The 20,569-nt window shown below is 43.3% G+C and overlaps 1 protein-coding gene across 1 annotated transcript in view; it reads right to left on the reverse strand.

Moving 5' to 3' along the window:
* Positions 1-20,569, reverse strand: part of LOC148837302 (ras-specific guanine nucleotide-releasing factor 2) — a 107,414-nt gene that overhangs the window by 13,784 nt on the left and 73,061 nt on the right. The window contains exons 15-20 of the mRNA XM_088911987.1: positions 18,973-19,058; positions 16,798-17,192; positions 12,701-12,826; positions 10,973-11,062; positions 9,842-9,948; positions 1,131-1,243 (exon numbers count right to left, since the gene is read on the reverse strand). Coding sequence (XP_088768113.1) covers positions 1,131-1,243; positions 9,842-9,948; positions 10,973-11,062; positions 12,701-12,826; positions 16,798-17,192; positions 18,973-19,058 — 917 coding nt within the window. The remainder of the gene's footprint in view (positions 1-1,130; positions 1,244-9,841; positions 9,949-10,972; positions 11,063-12,700; positions 12,827-16,797; positions 17,193-18,972; positions 19,059-20,569) is intronic.

Here is a 20,569-nt window from a genome sequence, read left to right on the forward strand (position 1 = left end):
ATTTCGCGCTCGTGATGCTGATTATTTTTCCTATTGTATTTCCGAAGTCATGTTACCAAGACGCCGGCGAGACCCTTCCGCAGGGAAGAGAAGCACGTCTGGGAGACAGATCCCAATCACCCCCTTTTTTTAAATAATAACTAACAATAGCTCTGTACTCTGTTATTTTTAGTATTACAGTAGTACAGTATTACATTTAGTATTAATAAACCAGATTTCATACTTATACTGCACTTCCATTAATCTATGATTTGTCTCCTCAGTTTTCCGCATTATCCGACATTTTCAATTATCCGACATTCTGTCGGTCCTGTTTAGGCCAGATAATTGCGACTCTACTGTATTTTAATTTGTATTTAATTCATAATTTAATAATGATTATTATCACTATTGGCAGACCATGCCAATGATTTCCAAGCCAATCTCTGAACTGGCTTCATCACTCTGATGAACTGACAGCTGGTGTGTGGTGAGTGTACTGGTGCACTATGGCTGCCGTCACATCATCCAGGTGGGGCTGCACACTGGTGGTGGTGGAGGGGAGTCCCCATTATCTGTAAAGCGCTTTGAGTGGAGTGTCCAGAAAAGCACAATGTATTATTGTCTCATTGATGATCTGCTGTGTGAGTCAATGTGGGATGACATGCAAATTAAAGCAATTATTCCTTATTCCTAAACTTTATGTGCTAACTTGTGTTTTTTGCATTGCAGTTTTAGACTTTATAGATCAGTCGTGATGTAGCTGTCTCCACGTTTGTCCGATAGGTTGCCATTTTTATAAGTATGCACTTGTCTCTCTGCATTTTTAACCATTTAGAATCTAGATTTGTTTCCAGCACTGGTTTTGGCATTGACCGGAAATTCAGATGTTACTAAGTATAGGATAATCACATGATGAGTTGCCATAAATCCTACAAAATCGAGGTAATATACAGTATGTCTATGTTGCTTTATAAATAGGTGATGAAATGTTTTGATCACACAAAAAGAACCACACAAAATGCTGTCATGTAGTGCATTCCTTTGTCACATATAAGAATAATGTAGGTATTGTACAGTACTAATACTAGTACTAGTACTAGTGCTAATGTACAGTAGGTTATACTGTATAGTGGCGGTAGAATATATACCTTAGTATGTTAGCTGTTGCTTTCCTTTCTTGAGGCAGGAGATCAGGGTCACGAAGCACTTCTTCCAGCAAGCAGATCACTCCCATTTTCAACTCCCCATTCATCTCGAAATCCTGCAGAAATGCCGCTGTCATTATGAAATCATTGACATTTAACTGTAACATACTGGAGCTAGACCTGTTTTTCACCCGTCTTGAATTCAAAGAAGGGCTGCTGGGCTGAAACACCTTTTGTTTCTACATTTTACGGTGGTCAGTAAAAATACAGAAACAAAACAAATGAAAGTGTTTCCTAAAACTAGATGAGTAAAAACACATTAATCTTATCCTCAACAATACTAACATTCTGACAAAGTATGAATATAACCACGAGCGAATGAGTGAAATAAAAAAAACATCTGATGCAATATATACTGTAGAAACTGTGAAAAAAGAAAGATGCAGTAAAAATCTGAGATAAAAACAGAATCGCCTATTCAGATTTAGTGAAAAAGTCTCCAAACACAATCTGAACCAAGATATGCCTTTACCAGCAAACCAAATAAATCATAGCTGGGAAATAACATTACTACCTCCATATACGGAACGTCTGGCCTGACACATGAACACAAAATGTGTATACAGTATACTGTGTATTTTCTATTATTTTTATTTTTCAGCTACACTGGCCGTTGTCTAAAACGTACTTGAGGAAAGAGACCACCAAGGAAATCCTGAAGTACAGTATGCGTGTTTCCTTGAAGAGGATAAGCTATTAGCGGCTCTCTCAGAACACATCTTTGTCTCCTGCCAACTGTGAGCACACTCGCAAATCTTGAGAATCTGCTCGCAGGCTTCGGTGCGCAAATGCTCATTTTAAAAAAGACCCCACACAGCTCCCGTGAGGAGCTGCATCAGTGTGCGGGCTGCGAGGGAGCAAGCAGAGGTTAATTCCCTGCTGAGAGGTAGGAAGAAGAGGTAAGACACACCTCTTGAACTGTTCAGCCTTCTTCAGGTGAGAGACTCAAGGAGAATAAAGTAACTGCTCTCTTTTTCTTTTTCACACTGGAGTTAATCTCTATTTATTCTTTTAAAGTCCCCATGTTACTTCTGGCTGCCCCTAATCTGAAGTCTTCATACTGTATGCTGTATGAGAAAGTCACATCTTCGCTAGAGCTGAATGCTGAATGACACAGATACAGTAACAATTACTGTATGCGGTGCCTAACCATGTCGGTTTAGAAATGTTGTTACTAGCCGAGAAAAGAAAGTAAATTACTTAGAGAGTATTTTGACTGATCATCATGGATGATGCTACGGAGAACGAACAGCATTACCAGTAGCAGGTTAATGTGTTAAATGAGAAAAAAAAAACAACAGCTGTAGCTGCACATTAAGATCAGACTCTTGTTTAACCACAGCTTCTTTGACAGTTTTAAATGCTTGTATTTGCATTTGCTATGTTAGGTTTCTGGTATTTAAATGTTAAAGAGTAAGACAATATGCCGTATGCAGCAAATTGCACGAGGCCAACAATAAGGCCAATATTCAGGTCTGGGCCATGCGTGATGAATAAAGGTCACTGCAGCAGTGACAAAACTGGCAGTTAAAATAAACTGAGAAGGAACTAAAGGACACAGCTTATCTGAATAGGTTAAAACAATGCGCTCAGTAAAAGCTACCCTCCTGCCTGCTGCTCGGATTCATAGGAATCCTGTGATATGAAGACACGAGAAAGTGGCAGTGATTCGGCACCAGACTGAGCCGGCTTTGTGCAGCGTACTGTATCAGTGTTGGCACGGCTTTCTTATGGCCCATTACAAAGATGATGCAATATTTTTCTAAACAGCTAAATATATACAGTAATGCAGAGTATCACCGATTTATTTTATTTCACAGTCACAGTAGAAACTTTATTTTATTCAGTAGTTATATGGTATGTCCTTCTTCCATTGTGGTTGGATGGAAAGGTAATCATATTTTGAAACATAATTCACTGCAAATCCTGATCTTAACACTTAACTAACGAAACTAACATTTCGGATTTACATATCTGTACTTTACAAACATTTTTTGCATACGGATTGTTAATTGGAAGGTAGCAGCCATGTCAAAAATGTGGATTGTGATGACTAACCCAGTATGGTGACCAGGGACACAGCAGTAGGAGGTGCCACATTTAGGATGAGCCAAAGTCCTAGCTACAGTACTTATGACAGTGCCATACTTGTAACAGTGCGGTTGTTAATCCCAGCATTAGGGCTAAAAATCACCTTGACTTTGCACAGCCTGGGTCAACTAAAATTCCCCCTTGAAGCAATTTCTCACTCCTCCACCCGATCTGCTATATTGTGGGTCTGCTGGTGCAGAATATGTGAAGTTCTTTGAGATACTGCATATGACTGTATATAAATCCAATTGTATTTTTATTATTTTCCATAGCTGTGCCTCTTTACAAACCCTGTTGTTTGCAGAGTATTCAGGAATAGCTTTGCAGAAAGACAACACTTCCATTAAAAAAAAAGCATCCATCCAGTTTCTGCAGACATTGTTCAATACGTTTCATGAGCTTGTAAATTCCTTCATTCATTCATCATAAAAGTGTTCCTATGTTGCCTGCGCAGTATGTTCTCTGTGCAAAGCTGTTCTTGTATGTTTTATGATGAGAGATTTGCTGACACTCCAGTGATTGCTCCCAGCTCAATTCAGAAACCTAATATCCTGCCTGTATACACAGCTAACAGGCTGCTCTCTTATGTGCTTATGTTTTTTGTCCCTATGTTCCCGATAACCTGGCTTCTTTTAAAAAATGACAGGGTCAGATCCTCAAATAAATTAACTGCTACCAAAGGAGTGCGAAGGGGCAAACAGCCTCCTCTCGTTTGCAAAATTTCTTATGTTCTTAAAAACGAAAACAGTCGAGCTGTCAATTGGCAGAAATGCTCCTCCTGTGTATTCTCAAATCCAGCTTTATTGCAGATATGAAGTGAATTTAATGGAGAGGAGAAATTGTATTAATTATCTGTCTGAGGCAGAATTCTCCTGCGACAGGCCTCAGCACACATCTGCATAAACAGCACTGGTTCCTTATAATTTCTATAAGTGAAAAAAGCATGCATTACCAATCTGTTCAGGAGGGTGAAATGTACTGTCGGTGGAGGCTAGCTCTATTAAATGTAAATTCAGGTACACTTGCCTGCTCACCTAAGAAACTACTTTTCTTTCTTTTGTGCTAGCAACTGCTCTGCATCTCTTCGTGACATGTTCTTGCCTGGCTGCCATTCAAGACATTGCATCTACTGTAGGGGGCTAGTCTATCCCACGTCCCCTCACTTGAGCAACCGTGATGCAAGCTTGGGCCATGTCATTACCAATCTGCCACAGGGGATCCCCAGCTACAAGTGCATGGCTGTGCACCATCAAGGAGGGGAATCTAGAGCCAGACCAGGCTGTCCTGCGTCCCCAGGAGCTTCACCTTCTGCTTGCTTTCTGCATCACCTGAACATGCTCAGGCAGATTGCTTTTCTACCTCCTGCCTAGGTCTAGCATCTCATGCAAAGAGAACTGCATGGTTTTAATATGGGAGAAACTGAACATTCAGGTCATCAATCTGCTTGTACACCAAAGAGAAAAGGCGCAGCGGTAGTCGCTAAGCTAATTTAGGGAAGCAAGTTTATAAAGGGCATGGTACCGTACGCACTGTATGACAGTAAATGAAGAAGGTCTGGCTGACTGTGTTTTAATCTTAAAACGCTTTCTTAATGCATCGTTAGTGAGCTGCTTCGTGTCACGAGCTGCAAAGCTATGCAAGTTTAATTTACTGCCTCTGAAGTAAGGGTGAGTGGGATACAGGCAAGTCAAAGCAAAGCTTTAATAGGACAGTGGATCAATAGAGCAAACATCATTGGCATTGTCAGCTCGTCATTTTTTATTAACAGTACTGTGGCCTACATAGAGCGAAGGCTGCTCTTTCAAAGCTGCTTTGATAATGTTTTTTTCCTGTTTTAATTATTCATTTATTTATCCCTGATGTTTCTCATTTGCAGCGATTACGAAACATCCCAGATCTTGATGCTTCTTGGAGGCACGCCACCTTGCTTGGCAATAGGAGCGCTACTCTGCCTCTGTAGGCAGAACACTGCTTCCTCAGCATGTGCAAAGGTTAAGGGCACCTTATGACATTTTGCAAGGTACAGGTCTGAAGGGAACGCTGGGTCTCTAACAAACCAAGGGTGACAACGGCGAAGCTGTGTAACAGGGCACGCATGACAGACTTTGTCAGATGTGGAGAGGAATCTGTGTCTCAGTGTCACAGGTTACTTCTGCTCCCTGAACTGATGCCTTTGAAGACTGGAACAGAGAACAAGCAGGCCAAAACACATACAGTAGGACGGAGTGGAGTGTATTCCTTGCACAGGTCTCTACCATTCCAATTACTGCCCGCTTTTAGATTTCTGGGTTTCAGGGAAAACAATGTGTATTGTTTTTAGTTGTTAGTTTAGTGTCTGCAGATTTCAGATCTTTATCTATTCGGTACTAGGATCATTACATAAATTCTAATTAAATAGAGTTAAAACTGGTTTTGATTTGATTTAACAGTTGAGATATTCCTATAAAGATGATGAATACCCAAGAGGAATTATGGAATTATGGATTCCATTTTGTATGGGCCCATTTTGTAGCTGCTACAGTAAACAGCTGATCTCATTCTCATTCAGCCTTTTTCTTGAAAGAAATCAGGTTTCACTGGCAGCTTGTTCCATACTCCAACCACCCACTGTGTAAAAAAACACACCATCTCTATCATAAACCATACAAATCACAAATGGAAATGGGATTTAACGGAGCCAGCTCTGCTGGTTTGCAGAATCAGTTAACAGTCGTGCTTAAATCATAGCAATAAGTGCTGCCTGCTGAGAACCTTCCATTTAGGTGCGCTTGCTTTGAGTCCACACGGGTGTCTCTAGACAGCTTTTCTCTGCCCTGCTGAATTATTCAGTCCAGCCTGTCATGATCTCCTTTAAAACAGCAAGACTGCATATTTTGTCACCCTGCTCTCTTTACAGAACAAAGCATTATTGGTGAAAAGAAACACGAGTTGAGAAGGTACAGTGCAAAGAAAAATTGTGTGAACCCCCAGTATAATTCTGGAATTTGCAATGCCTTACAATGATATGCTTGATTAATAAGAACCGGCCTTCTCTCAAATAAACAAAAGGATTTAGATTCACAAAGTCAATGTTTTTTTTTAGATGAAGTGGGGTATGAATCACACAAAATGTATAATGAAGAATTAGTTCCATTAGAATTGTGTGCAGTGTAATGAAATGAGTGAATAAAAATAAGTATAGTTTATTTACAGTACAGTAGTTAAGGGGGTAATTAGAATCAGGTGATTAAATAATTGGATTACATGTAAACAAGAGCTGAGCTTGGGCCGCCCTGTCCTATATGCTGTACTTTGTGAGTTTGATCTTCACCATACAGGTTAGTGGAAACATGTAATGCCACAATCAAAAGAGATTTCAGAGGATCTCAGGAAACAGAAGTTCACGTTCATCAGTCTGGAAAGGGACACAAAACCATTTTCAAACATCTGGGACTCCATCCATTCACGATCAGACTGATACAGTCTACAAATGGAAAATATTCAGGAGCACAGTGACTCTACCCGGGATCGGTCATGCAGCCAAGATCAAATCAGAGAATCATCCAGGAAGTCTCAACGAGCTCCAGGGTAACATCTAACATTACGTAGGCCTCTCTCACGTTTATGCTTCAACCGCCATGAAACAATTTTCATGAGAGGACCGCCAGGAAGAAATCATTGTTCTCTAAAAAAAACATTGCAAACCATCTCCAGTTACCCAAAGAAAACCTAGATGATCCTCAGGACTACTGGAAGAATTATATTTTGGCACATGTAAAAAGTTTGGACTGCTTTCTTGTTTGAGGACCTACTTTAGATGGTTTGCCATCATTGAATTCAACCATGAAGTCAGTGCTGTATTAGCATGTTCTGGAGGAGAACGTCAGGCCTTCCAATCATCAGCTGAAGCTGAGCAGAAAATGGGTCATGTAGCAAGATGATGATCCTAAACAAATGCACAGCATTCAAGCTGAAAGCATTTTGGATTGGCCCAATCAAAGCCTGGACCTAAACACTACGGAAATATTATGGTGGGACACGAAGTGTGGAGTTCTTGCAAGGAATCCTTCAAATGTTATCGACTTTAAACAGTTCTGAAAGGAAAAATGGGCCAAAATTCAAAAGTGGATGCGAGAGGCTGAAAAACAGTTACAGGAAACATCCAGTTGAAGTCCTTTATGCTCAAGGAGGTGTTTAGATTCAGTTGCTGAATCCAAGGTTTTACAAACTTATTCACACAAGGATATTTACTGTCAGGTCATGTTGTTAATCAGATAACTCTACTATGTGTTATATACTGTACAGTAGTAGTTTCATCAGGCTATCCTAATATTTTTTTATTAAGATTTTTCTGAATATCTAAAAATGTTTAAGGTCTAAAATATACCAGAATACAGACCAACCTTGAGGGTTCACAATCTTTTTCTTGGCACAGTATGTCCTGATGTATGGGGCTCCAAATTTAGCTTGGGAACCAGAGTTTTCTGCACAATGGCACTACTGATGCCTCATATCAGATCAACCTTTTACTGCACGGAACTTCACAGACAACAAAGAAATGTCACCTTGGAGCATTTCCTTCCATTTAATACCATGCTTGTGATTTTATCACAATTACCCATTGACCTTTAAAAAAACTGGAATATAGGAGGGTCCATGCAGGAATGTAGCCAGCAAAAGCTCCCGTTGGCTCTTTCTTGCCCTTTATTATTAACTCCTAAGTTCATTTCCAGCAAAATACGCCAGCTGAACTTAGCTGACCTTCCTGTTTCGGTGAAATTCTGAGATAAATAAAAAACAAAGGAGAAAATCTTTCCAACTGCATGGAAGACTGACCATACCACAGTTCCTCTTCTTTACAAACAGACAACCAAGGGACAAAAGATAGAACTGTGCCGAAACCCTCTGCCACCACAGTATCCAAATGTGTTTTTTTTTGTGACTTTAGATTTGTTGTTAGAACCTGACTGTGAAATTTTTCGCCATTCTTCAATGCATAAATCCAGCCGTACATTCATATCGGGGGAGTGGAGATTCTGGCAGCTGGAACTTTCTTCACATTTTTTGATCCGCCCAAAACATTTAAACGGGAATCAGATGACTGCGCTGGTGAGCACAGGGTTTTAGTGCTTTTCCGCTTTCACTGGTAAGCTGTGTGCTTCAGCTCATGTTAATTGCTAATTACCACCTATACAGTAAGCAAATAGCAATATTGTGCTATTATAGTAATGCTATGATGCAATGTACAATGAACATACAATTACCAGGTATCATTTCATTCAGCACTGCAGACATCTTGGCATGTGAAGGCCTCCTTTCCCTGGAATTGTAAAATATGCCCACAGCCTTTGGAAACCAAGCAGGTATGACAAAACCTTTCATTGCAGGCCTCTAGTTTTTACATCGCTGCTTAGAAACCATGTCAGAGATTGAGTCGTCAGGTTACAGGAGTCTGCTAAAGAAATCTGCAGCTTTATCTGTGTATGACTTTAGCACTTTGACTTAGTCCAAGAATGCTCTAATTGTTCAGGCATGTTCGAATTAATACAGCAGCACTGTGTATACTGACCTGTATCAGTACGGCCATACATTATACAACTGTCAGCATCAATACATCAGCACTCTATATAGAGCTTTCTATATACAGCAGAGCTCTATATACTGATCCGTATCATCAATACACCAGCACTCTATATAATGATCAGTATCAACATACCCATCTGCATTAATACGCCAGCACTCTGTATACTGATTCATACTGTATCAATACAGCAGCATGCTATATACTAATTTATATCAATCCAGCAGCGCTCTATATTCTCATCTGTATCAATATGAGCTCTGCATACCACTTTAACGGCATACAGGATGTGTAGCATGGGCAATAATAATAATATTATTACACCAGCTCTCAGTGGGGAGGAGAGCAGAGTGATGAAGCCAGTTCAGAGATGGGGATTATTAGGAGGCCAAGATTGGTAAGGGCCAATGGGAAATTTGTCCAGGACTCCAGGGTTACACCCCTTCTCTTTCCGAGAAACACTCTGGGATTTTTAATGACCACAAAGAGTCAAGACCTCGGTTTTACATCTCATCCGAAGGACAGCGCCTTTTTACAGTACACTGTCCCCGTCACTATACTGGGGCATAAGGACCCACATGGACCGCAGGGTGAGCGCCCCCTGCTGGCCCTACTAACACCTCTTCCAGCAGCAACCTCAGTTTTTCCCAGGAGGTCTCCCATCCAGGTACTGACCAGGCTCACACCTGCTGAGCTCCAGTGGGCTGCCAGTTCTGAGTTGCAGAGTGAATTGGCTGCTGACATGGGGGAAATCAAAACCAGAATCTGAACTGCCTCTTGGGTTCTTCCCAGTACCCAGCTTGCAGAGCCCACAAAGCAGTAGAAGAGCACACTACGAAGAAGGTGCTGGCCCCACCCTACAGATAGTGTGAGGTCCTGAGGAGAGATGCCCCTGACATGGTCTGATCTTACATTACATGGCCTTTTACACTTGGAACAACAAAGAAACAAGACCCCAGAAGTCTTAGCAGAAAACCCTGCTAAGAAGACCGTGGTGCTTTACCTGTGAATGTTTGGACACCCAGTGCCGTAAAACATTGAGAACCCTATTAGTAGCAGCTCTGCGGATGATGAACTCTTTATCACACATCCTTTCGGAGTTGTTAAACCCTAGAAAAAAGAAAGAACATTGACCTTTAGGTGGTAGGGGTCACAGGGAAGATATTGCTGCATTACAAAGAATTTCAGTGCCCAAATCTGAAATGCTTTAAAGCTTTTAAGAATTAGCAAATATTGAAGGAAATAAAGCATTTTGTCACCTGGATGGCGCTGTCCATATACAGTACCGAGGGCCTCACCTGGACAGTGCTGACCGTGTACAGAGCCTCACCTGGACAGTGCTGACCGTGTACAGAGGGCCTCACCTGGACAGTGCTGACCGTGTACAGAGGGCCTCACCTGGACAGTGAGGACCATGTACAGAGGAACTCACCTGGACAGTGCTGACCGTGTACAGAGGAACTCACCTGGACAGTGCTGACCGTGTACAGAGCCTCACCTGGACAGTGCTGACCGTGTACAGAGCCTCACCTGGACAGTGAGGACCATGTACAGAGGAACTCACCTGGACAGTGCTGACCGTGTACAGAGGAACTCACCTGGACAGTGCTGACCGTGTACAGAGGGCCTCACCTGGACAGTGCTGACCGTGTACAGAGCCTCACCTGGACAGTGCTGACCGTGTCCAGAGGGCCTCACCTGGACAGTGAGGACCATGTACAGAGGAACTCACCTGGACAGTGCTGACCGTGTACAGAGGAACTCACCTGGACAGTGCTGACCGTGTACAGAGCCTCACCTGGACAGTGCTGACCGTGTACAGAGGAACTCACCTGGACAGTGCTGACCGTGTACAGAGCATCACCTGGACAGTGCTGAACGTGTACAGAGGAACTCACCTGGACAGTGCTGACCGTGTACAGAGGGCCTCACCTGGACAGTGCTGACCGTGTACAGAGGGCCTCACCTGGACAGTGCTGACCGTGTACAGAGCCTCACCTGGACAGTGCTGACCGTGTACAGAGGGCCTCACCTGGACAGTGCTGACCGTGTACAGAGCCTCACCTGGACAGTGAGGACCGTGTACAGAGGGCCTCACCTGGACAGCTGTGTCCGGCTGTCTGCTGAAGCTCACCTGGAGGGCTGCTGTGTCCAGCTGCGGCTGTGGCAATGGCGAAAGCAGACGCAGGAGACACCGAACACCGTGTGTTTTCCGCCGACTGGACTGGAGAGGAAAAGCGCAATGACACAGTTACTAATTAAACATGTACAGTACATACAGTAGAACATAAGAAAGGTTACAAACAGGAGTGAACTGTGTGGACCATCTAGCTTGTTTAGCTGCTAGTAGCTTGCTGATTCTAGGATCTCCTCCAGCCAATTCTCAAAGCCAAGGTTACTAAAGGTTCAGTAAAGTTGCGCTGGATTATTACTGTATCATAATTACATTATATTTAATTCTCAAACTTCACTTAAAAGACTCCCAAACAACTTCCATGGCCAGATTCAGTATCCTGCTTCACTTAATTATCGAAGAGTAAAAAAAAAAGCTTAAAAGATTAGAAAAATAACATACGGCACGATTTTTCAGTCAATTTTATGAGTTTGCTAAGGCTCGTGTTTTATTTTTTTATTTGCAGTTACATTTTTTGGAGGCTGAAATTCCTCCTTCCTAAATGGAAAGGGAACACAGCTGGCTCAGGAGTTTGGACCAGAAATTGATTGGGATAAAAAGTGAATTCATCAACCATGTTTTGATGAAAATTAAAAAAAAATATTGTTTCACTTTCATTCCAAGATTTTACAGTTTTTTTAATGTCATCCAAGTATTTTATGTAGCTGACTTGGGCACAGTGAAAAGGGCGCAATACTGTGCAGTAAAACCAATTTCATGATATTTAAATATAGTTTAGGTTTTTCTTCAATTTGCTAAACTTGCTAGCTGTGACCCCAATACCATTAGATTCAGAGCATTATGAAAAGTGATCTGAAACGTTCTCTAACTGAAATTACTTTCTGTGCCTTAGGCTTTTTATGTTTATTCCTACTTAAAATACTTACAGTACCTTTAAAAGTCTCTGTGTCAACAAACTGATTAACAGCTAAATAAATGAACCTCTTTTCGGTCCCTACAGAAAGACTGATCTTGCTCACTATTTTATTCTTCCACAGATTCATTATCGTGTATCAGCCAAGAGAAATTTAAAAGGATACTTGTTTAATTAAAGTATATAATTAATCTTTCCACCTATTAATCTCCAGTATCTTCCTCTGTGATAATTGCTAAATTTAACAAGGTGCGCCATGAGACAGGACCTTTATTTTACCAGACAAACCGGGTGTAGTAATTATACCTATTTTACAGCGCAAGAGAAGAGAGGTTTTAATAATGCATGTGAACAAGGAAAAGTGTTGAGGCTGTTTTATTATCATCAGATAACCATGGTTTAATTAAAAACAAACCCAGATTAACGATGCTAATTAAAAGCAGGTACAGTAGATCAGGACAGAAGTAAATGCTGAAAGGCCGAAACCTCTTTTCCTTACACAGGCTATGGCCATGTACTTAACAACCATCTGTTCTATATGAACTAACAGCGAAGCCAAACAGGACTACAGCCAGGCAAACACATACAGCGGAACACGCTGCTGCTGTTGCACAGCACATAGATCTCAGTGAGCACAACGAATCCCTGCCTCTCTAGTGCAAATATTAGAGAGTGATCCCATACTGGCTGCACCACACCTCCCATGTTCTGTTCCTGTGCTATTAATTCTGCTCCTGCCGGTCCAAATCAAACAAGCCCCGCCGGGCCCCGAGAACGGAGGCGGCTCCGTGTCCTGATGTGGGCGTGTCTCTTACCTCCGGATTGGCGGTATCGCATATGTCTGGGGGTGGAGGGGGAGCGGCAGGGGGAGATCTCTCCGGGCTCTGCCGCCGGGGGGCTCTCGGGGATGAACTTGTCTAGCGACGCCGATTCCAGCACGGCTGTCAAAGACATGGGAAGAATAAGAACCGAGAGCCCAGTGAATTCCAGGGTGCTTTGGAAATAGGAGGGGACCCACTTCACGCACTATGGGTCCCATTCTGTAGCAGCAGCTCCACCACACAGCTACACCACACAGCAGAAACTAATGAATTAACTGAATTAATTTAGGGACGTCAGACAGTATAAGCATAGAGTTTAATTAGCCAGGACACCACAGTTAACATCCCTACTCTGGAACATTGGTTTAGGAAATCATGCTCTATTTCACAGCAGAAACCAGGTTTTCCTTGGAGTGCTCCTCTCCCAAGGCTGGCCAGATGAAGCCTGGCTCAGCTTCTGAGACCCAGTGAGATCGGGCCACAGGTGGTAACAAGGTAGTCTCACTGGGAGACATGTGATCCTACTGGAAATGTGTTGATAAAACTGGAACTCTTTCTTTTAGAAGTCTGAAATGAGAAGCCTTTACTTATGCTTTATTTATTTGTGGGCGGCACGGTGACGCAGTGGTTAGCTGTTTATTTTTTTCCTGTATGAATTATTTTTTTAAAAGGTTTGGGCCACTCCTTTACAGGCAATATATGCAGATATAAATGGCATATAATGCAGAATGGGTGGCATTGTGGCGCTTTGCAGCACTAGGACTCTAGGTTCAGACCTGAGATGCAGTCTGTGTGGAGTTTGTATGTTTTCCCTATGTTCATGTGGGATTCCTCCGAGTGCTCCGGTTTCCTCCCACGGTCCAAACAAATATGGGTAGGTTAACTGGCTCCGGGGAAAACTGGCCCTGTGTTTGAGCATGTGTTTGTGTGTGCACAATGATACGACTCCTATCACTATGTACTGGCGTCCTGTCCAGGGTGTACCCTGCCTTGTGTCTGTTGCTTGCTGTGATAGGCTCCAGCTCCCCTGCGACCCTGAATTGGGAGAAGCTAAGCTGTTAGAAAATGAATGGATGGATGTACAGTATCTGGTTTCAGCAACTATTAGTGCTGGTCTCTGCGGATGTTGATTATATGGTATCTGTGCTTTTGTGAATGCTCAGCAATGAAGCTCATCGTGACAAATTAGTGCTGTTTCAGTCCAGCCACACCAGAGCACAGGGATAATTAGTGGACACTTACAGAATAACAATCCATTTCAGGCCCACTCTCTGCCACACAGCTATGAATTCACAGAAGACTTCATTGTTTCATTAAATGAGAGTCTGATTACAACTCAAACAGAGCACAGCTCCAAGTGACAACATTGCAACATATTTCATTACAAGGCATACTTGTTTTCTCATTTCCATGTTTAATGATGTCTGCTGAAGATTCAATTACAAGGCCCACTAGGGGGTGGATAGGAAACAGTTTGTACTTTTCTCAGGAGCCATCATTTATCAGTACCATTTTTTTGGGCCATCAGATAGACTGAAGCTTAACTTTGTTCCTTCTTCTGCAAGAACAGCTCTTAAAGCGCACTTTGAACCTGTGCTCGCCTCGATTTTTCTCACGTCTATACAATTCAGCATCTTTCTGTTGGACTCTGCTCAGAATTTTATGCCCACTGGTGTAAAATATTGGAAACAACAGAGGTGAATTTAATTCTTGTCTACAAACAGCAAAACATTACAGGTTGATTGTTACTGAGTGTTCTTGGATTAAACCATTAATTCACACTGGTCAATGCTACATCTGTAACTGCTCCAATAATGCTGTGTGGCTGATCTCCCTTTCCACTATCACATGTGGACTGTGGCATAGCTGGCAGTAATAGGGAAAGGGTGTTTCCTGGGAACTAAACTGAGTGACAGCCCAGTGAGAGCTTTACACATTTAATCAACCCTCATTTTACTCAGTAAGCTCTGGAGAATAGTTGTAATAAGACAGGCATATAAAAGCCTTTTACCCTAACTGTATGTCAGCATTAAGTCTTGCTCTAAAAACACCAGGATTATTTTCCTGGTAAGCTTCCTGCTTTTTGGTTTGTGTTGCCTCCAACTTTAATGGATGCTCTCTCTGTGTGATGCTCTGTAATACGAGTGGATCATCGTCGCTCCTTTGTACACAACTAACTTGCTGGATACAGTTATAAACAAAGAGTAATCTGTGCTTGATGCATACATGCAGAAGCTTTTTGAAGGGGTCATTGTTTTCCAGCCCAAAGAATCTGATCATGAAATTTCAAAAAGTAAAAGACAAAAAAAACCAAACAGTTTTAGCAAACCATTCATCTCATTAGGTAAAGCTGAATGTCATTATCAACATACTGTAAATGTATTAAACACATCGGAAACCAAGAAATCTTAAAAGAAAGCCCACAAACAACAGGAGACCATCTACAGTAGCTTGTGTGAAAGCACCATCCGGGCCTTTTCTAAAGGATTCAAGGGCATCACCGTCAACAACAGGACTGTGCACTTTGTTCCAGACGCCTGCTGTAAAGGCTAAAACACTGTACCTGTACATGCACGTCCTGAGGCAGGTTCGGTCAGGTGATCAGGAATTTTCAGTTTGGAGCCTGAGCCCTTTGTGAGGGACTGTGTAGCAATGTTGAGTGGCGCACTAAGCAGGTGGGTCAGAGGAGCCTGTCAGTAGTTCCTCATTCTCCCCCTGAGGGTCTGGAGTCACCACAACTCAGAAGCCAGCAGACATCACGACTGAGTTCCAAACTGACTGGGGTTTTTGCGTATCAGTATTTCTGAAGCCTTTTTAGAGTGTGTTAACCAGAACTATACACAATGATTAAAGTCAGCTCTGGCTACTTCCTTTCTTTGTTCTGAATTCTACAAAACTTAGAACACTGCTATTGTGACATTGTTCTACTGAGAGAAATGGGCAATAATAACAATTCCTTACACTCATATAGGTCTTTTCTGGACACTCCACTCAAAGCACTTTACAGGTACTGGGGATCCTCTCCACCACCACCAGTGTGCAGCCCCACCTGGGTGATGCGACGGCAGCCAGAACGCTCACCACACACCAGCTCTCAGTGGGGAGGAGAGCAGAGTGATGAAGCCAGTTCATAGAGGGGGATTATTAGGAGGCCCTGATTGGTAAGGGCCAATGGGAAATTTGGCCAGCACGCCAGGGTTACACCCCTACTCATTTCTAGAAACGCCCTGGGATTTTGAATCACCACAGAGAGTCAGGACCTCGGTTTTATGTCTCATCAAAAGGATGGCGTCTTTTTACAGTATAGTGTCCCCATCGCTATACTGGGGCATCACCATACTGGGGCATTAGCGCTCCCTGCTGGCCCCACTAACGCCTCTTACAGCAGCAACCATAGTTTTCCCAGGAGGTCTCCCATCCAGGTACTGACCAGGCTCACACCTGCTGAGCTTCAGGGGGTACAGCACTCTATACCAGAGTCCCGGGGTTGAGGGGGTACAGCACTCTCTCCCAGAGTCCCGGGTGTAGAGAGGTACAGCACTCTATCCCAGAGTCCCGGGTGTAGAGAGGTACAGCACTCTATCCCAGAGTCCCGGGGTTGAGGGGGTACAGCACTCTATCCCAGAGTCCCGGGGTTGAGGGGGTACAGCACTCTCTCCCAGAGTCCCGGGTGTAGAGAGGTACAGCACTCTATCCCAGAGTCCCGGGTGTAGAGAGGTACAGCACTCTATCCCAGAGTCCCGGGGTTGAGGGGGTACAGCACTCTATCCCAGAGTCCCAGGTGTAGAGGGGGTACAGCACTCTATCCCAGAGTCCCGGGGTTGAGGGGGTACAGCACTCTATCCCAGAGTCCCGGGGTTGAGGGGGTACAGCACTCTATCCCAGAGTCCCGGGTGTAGAGAGGTACAGCACTCTATCCCAGAGTCCCGGGTGTAGAGGGGGTACAGCACTCTATCCCAGAGTCCCGGGTGTAGAGGGGGTACAGCACTCTATCCCAGAGTCCTGGGTGTAGACGGGGTTCAGCACTCTATCACAGAGTCCAGGCATAGAGGGGGTACATTTTCTGTCTGAGAGAGCGTTACCTTGCCTACCTCGGCGGATGCTCCGGCGCAGTTTCCCGCAGACATCCATCCGGGCCGGCTCAGAGCCGCCGTCCTCGCCGGCGCCGGGGCTCTGCTCGGGCGAGGAGGGCCCGCGGCTCAGGTCCAGGGGGGCCTTGGAGGCAGCGGGCGGCGGGGACACGCTGGGCGTGTGGGTGGAGGTGGGGCTGCTGGCGGCGGAGGACGTGGAGAGGTCCAGGGCGCCCGCCTTGCAGCCGACGGGCGAGTTGAGGGACAGCTTCCGCGCGCGCACCGGGGAGGAGGTGCGGGACGCCGACAGGGGCGGGGGCGAGGAGAACTTGCGGCAGAGCCGCGGGGACTTGCCGTCGGCCGCGTGCTCGCCGCCCCGGTTGTTCTGGTTGGTGGCGAAGAACAATTCCAGGGACCTGACGTTCGAAAAAGGGAGGGGAATTAAAACTCCAGGGGAATTACGGGCAGTTCCTGACGTAGAGAACTTCCCTTTTGGGAGATGAACGCACTTTGCGTATATACAGTATGAGAGCCTGCCGAGGCTGCATGAGCTCTGCTTTTGGGTTTTTTCAATATTCATTTAGAACATGCTTAAAACCTGGCAAGGATGATCTCATTTTATTGCTGTTCTATCAGATGAGGCCGAGAATGAGACGACATTGTACGAATTGTACGCTTCTCCCATTGTTCTTGAGTGACAGCTATGCAAAATACACGACTCTTCCCTTAGGCACTCTAAAGTGCTTTATCAGATGTCATCTCCAATTTAAAAACACCGGTTCTTCTTCACACGGCTATTCTGATTAATTCTCTTCAGGACATGGCAAATCAAATCTTAGAGGTGCTCTTCCCTTTTTTCACTCCTGTGATGGTTGAAGTAGTCATACTATATAATCACTCCTTAAGACAGGTCAACTGAGAGCACAACCTCAGTTGCAGCAGCATGTTTAGTGGAGCAATTTGCATGAATGACCTTACTTAAGAGTACGACAGCGGTGGCCCTCCTAAGATTCGAACCCAAGGCCCTCCACTGCAGAGCTTGTTGCGCAGATACAGGAACACGAAGCAGGTCTCCAGTGCAAATGCAAAATTACTGGGAAGTACTGTTTGAAATTACACCATCCCAGTTTGCCACAGAAATAAAACCATGTGTACTGTAAGTCTACACCCGAATGGAGAATAATAAAGGCAGTGATATTAAAGTCAAGGTATTAAGGCAGTTATAAATACATTTCGTAGAAAACACGTTATGTAAAAGCAGGAATGTATGAGCAGGTCCCAGGATTGGTTTTGCATGTCACCAGTAAATCACCTACTGTATTTCTAAAGAAATGGAACAATTCCATTTTGATGAGGGAAAGAGGTGACTTTTTTTGTTCAGAATTAAGTCATCTACAGCACTTTGAAAACTGAAATCTCAGCACTCTCCAGCTCTGAACAGCCAGAGTTCTCTTAGCCGAACAGATTACTTGCTGGATTCATCAAGAGGTGACAGGTGTTGCTAATATTTTAAAAACAAGTGACATACTGTATAAGACTATCTGGATTGGGGCTCTCCAGGGACAGGACTGGAGACACCTGCTCTAACAATGTATGCGCATATTCATTTGGCAAAGCTTAAAAGTGTAGGAGGAAAATAAACACTACTGTACATCAAGCCATATGGTATAGAATTAGGATATTTTATACAGAATAAACTGCTGCAGAAAGTCTGACTGAGGTGTGGGTGTTATGTAGCCTAAATAAACTAGTATGTTAGGTAGTGCTGGATGATAGACTTGAGAAAGAATAATCACACTGAGCAAATGTTGGGAAACCTATTATTCACTGCATGGGAGCCAATGCAAACCTGGCACCCTGAACTCAGGCAAGAAAGTAAATCATGTTTTTTAAAAGCAATCTAGATGTGTCATCTCAGGACACAGTGTATTTTTAAACTTTTTTAAAAAATCAAATCAAATAAAATCCTTTCAAACAACCCAGATCTGTGCTTTGCAAACCAATCCAGAAATTTGGCCAAGTCAGTAAAAAAAAAAAAAGAAAGGCTGAACTTGAGAAGGCATTTTTGGAAGCGTACGGCAGAGGAACATAAATACAGAGAATGTGTCAGACCGCTGCAGAGACCAGGCTTGCAGACAGCCTGCAGTACGCTGGAGAAGGGAAAGAGATCAGGAGAAATCGGGCTCGGAGAGTTACTTTGATTGGTCCAGAGCTAGTCTTGTGATCTTCAAGCTGTAGTCGGGACAGATGGAGGTAATGGACAAACGGTCAGACGAGTGGTACTGGACCCTGTGTGAGATGAGGGAGAGGGAGACAACAGAACTGGTGATGAAGATGGAATGACACTGCTCCCACACAGCAGGCGAGGGTCGACATCGTTTATTGTGCAACACAGACAAAGCACAAGAGGAGAACGGGTTTTAGTTTATGATGGGTTTCAGAGTGGGCTTACCTCCTTGTGTGCTATACAAACAGCACACATCCTCACACTCAGAGCATAATGAAACAAAACCCTTGGAATACCATCCAGCACTGTAGCTGAGGGAATAAAGGCACTGGAAATGTGTTTTGTGTAACAGTCTACCATGACTAGAAATGAAACACATCAAATGAATGTCATGGGATCTTAACTGACCAAGTGCTTTGACCTCAGTATTCACTTCAGAAGGGCAGTATCTGCTACAGTACAGAGTCCCGAGTCATCTTACCGGGAGATTGGGTTGGAAATTCTGCTCCAGGAGGTAAAACACCTACTGTTCCATTAAAACCACCCCCAGCAGCAGCCTGGGTATTCCTTAAAGGTCTGTACTGACCAGGCTCAGCCTCACCTAGCTTCCGAGATCAAGCTACAAGGCAGTAACCCTGCTATTAGCGCAACAGATGTCATGCACATCTATGCCTACTACAATAGATCATATGAAGAATACAGTATGTACTTCGAAACAGAGAAAACCAAATAAACTTGAGGTCTTGAGAAAAAAGGAAGCAGATCTTGTTGGGAAAAACTCTGAAGCTATCGACGAGATTTCTGAAGTCATTTTCAAGCCAGTAAAAGTCATTTTTTGTGATTTTTCAGACAATTGGGATACCTTCTCAGATTGGGAATCCTGGTAACATAGTATTAGAATACAAGAAAGGCAAGTGGCTAACGCAAGAAATTTTAAGATAGTAAAAACTCAAAGTAGATTCTGACCTTTACATACCTGATCTTGCTTGTGATATTGTGCATTTGGATTTACAGAAAGGTTTTGTCAAGATACCTCATGATAGAATAATTCAGAAAGGTAATACTGTAAGACTTAATAGCCCCTCTTACACATGGATTCAAAACCAGCTTTTCTGTAGAGTAAAAAGTAAAAATAGCAGTTGTATAGATTAGTGGATGAAAGAGGTAAAATCAGTAAAGACTCAGTGCTATGATATTGTATATACAAGTACAGAAGTCATGGAGTAAACAGATAACACTGTACTAGTCTATGGGGATGACCTGCTGCATACTGTCACCTAACTATCCCAGCAAAACAACTACAGAGAACCCCTGTCAGGGTACCCACCTGCTGTATAAGGGTACCTTCCAGCACATAAGTCAAATTTTTGGATTATATACTGTAAAAACTAGGGATTGCAATAAGGACAATAGAGGATTCAAAACAAGACAGACACAAGACAAATGGAATTTGTAAATGTAAAGAAATATAAAGCTTTGGATACATGAAAAAAGTGTCAGGACTATATACACATATCATTAAAGGTGGCTTAAGATTAGAAAAGGCATCATGGGAAATTACACGGG

Source organism: Atractosteus spatula, chromosome 3, assembly GCF_055471065.1.
Source record: "Atractosteus spatula isolate fAtrSpa1 chromosome 3, fAtrSpa1.hap1, whole genome shotgun sequence".
Taxonomy (NCBI): Eukaryota; Metazoa; Chordata; class Actinopteri; order Semionotiformes; family Lepisosteidae; genus Atractosteus; species Atractosteus spatula.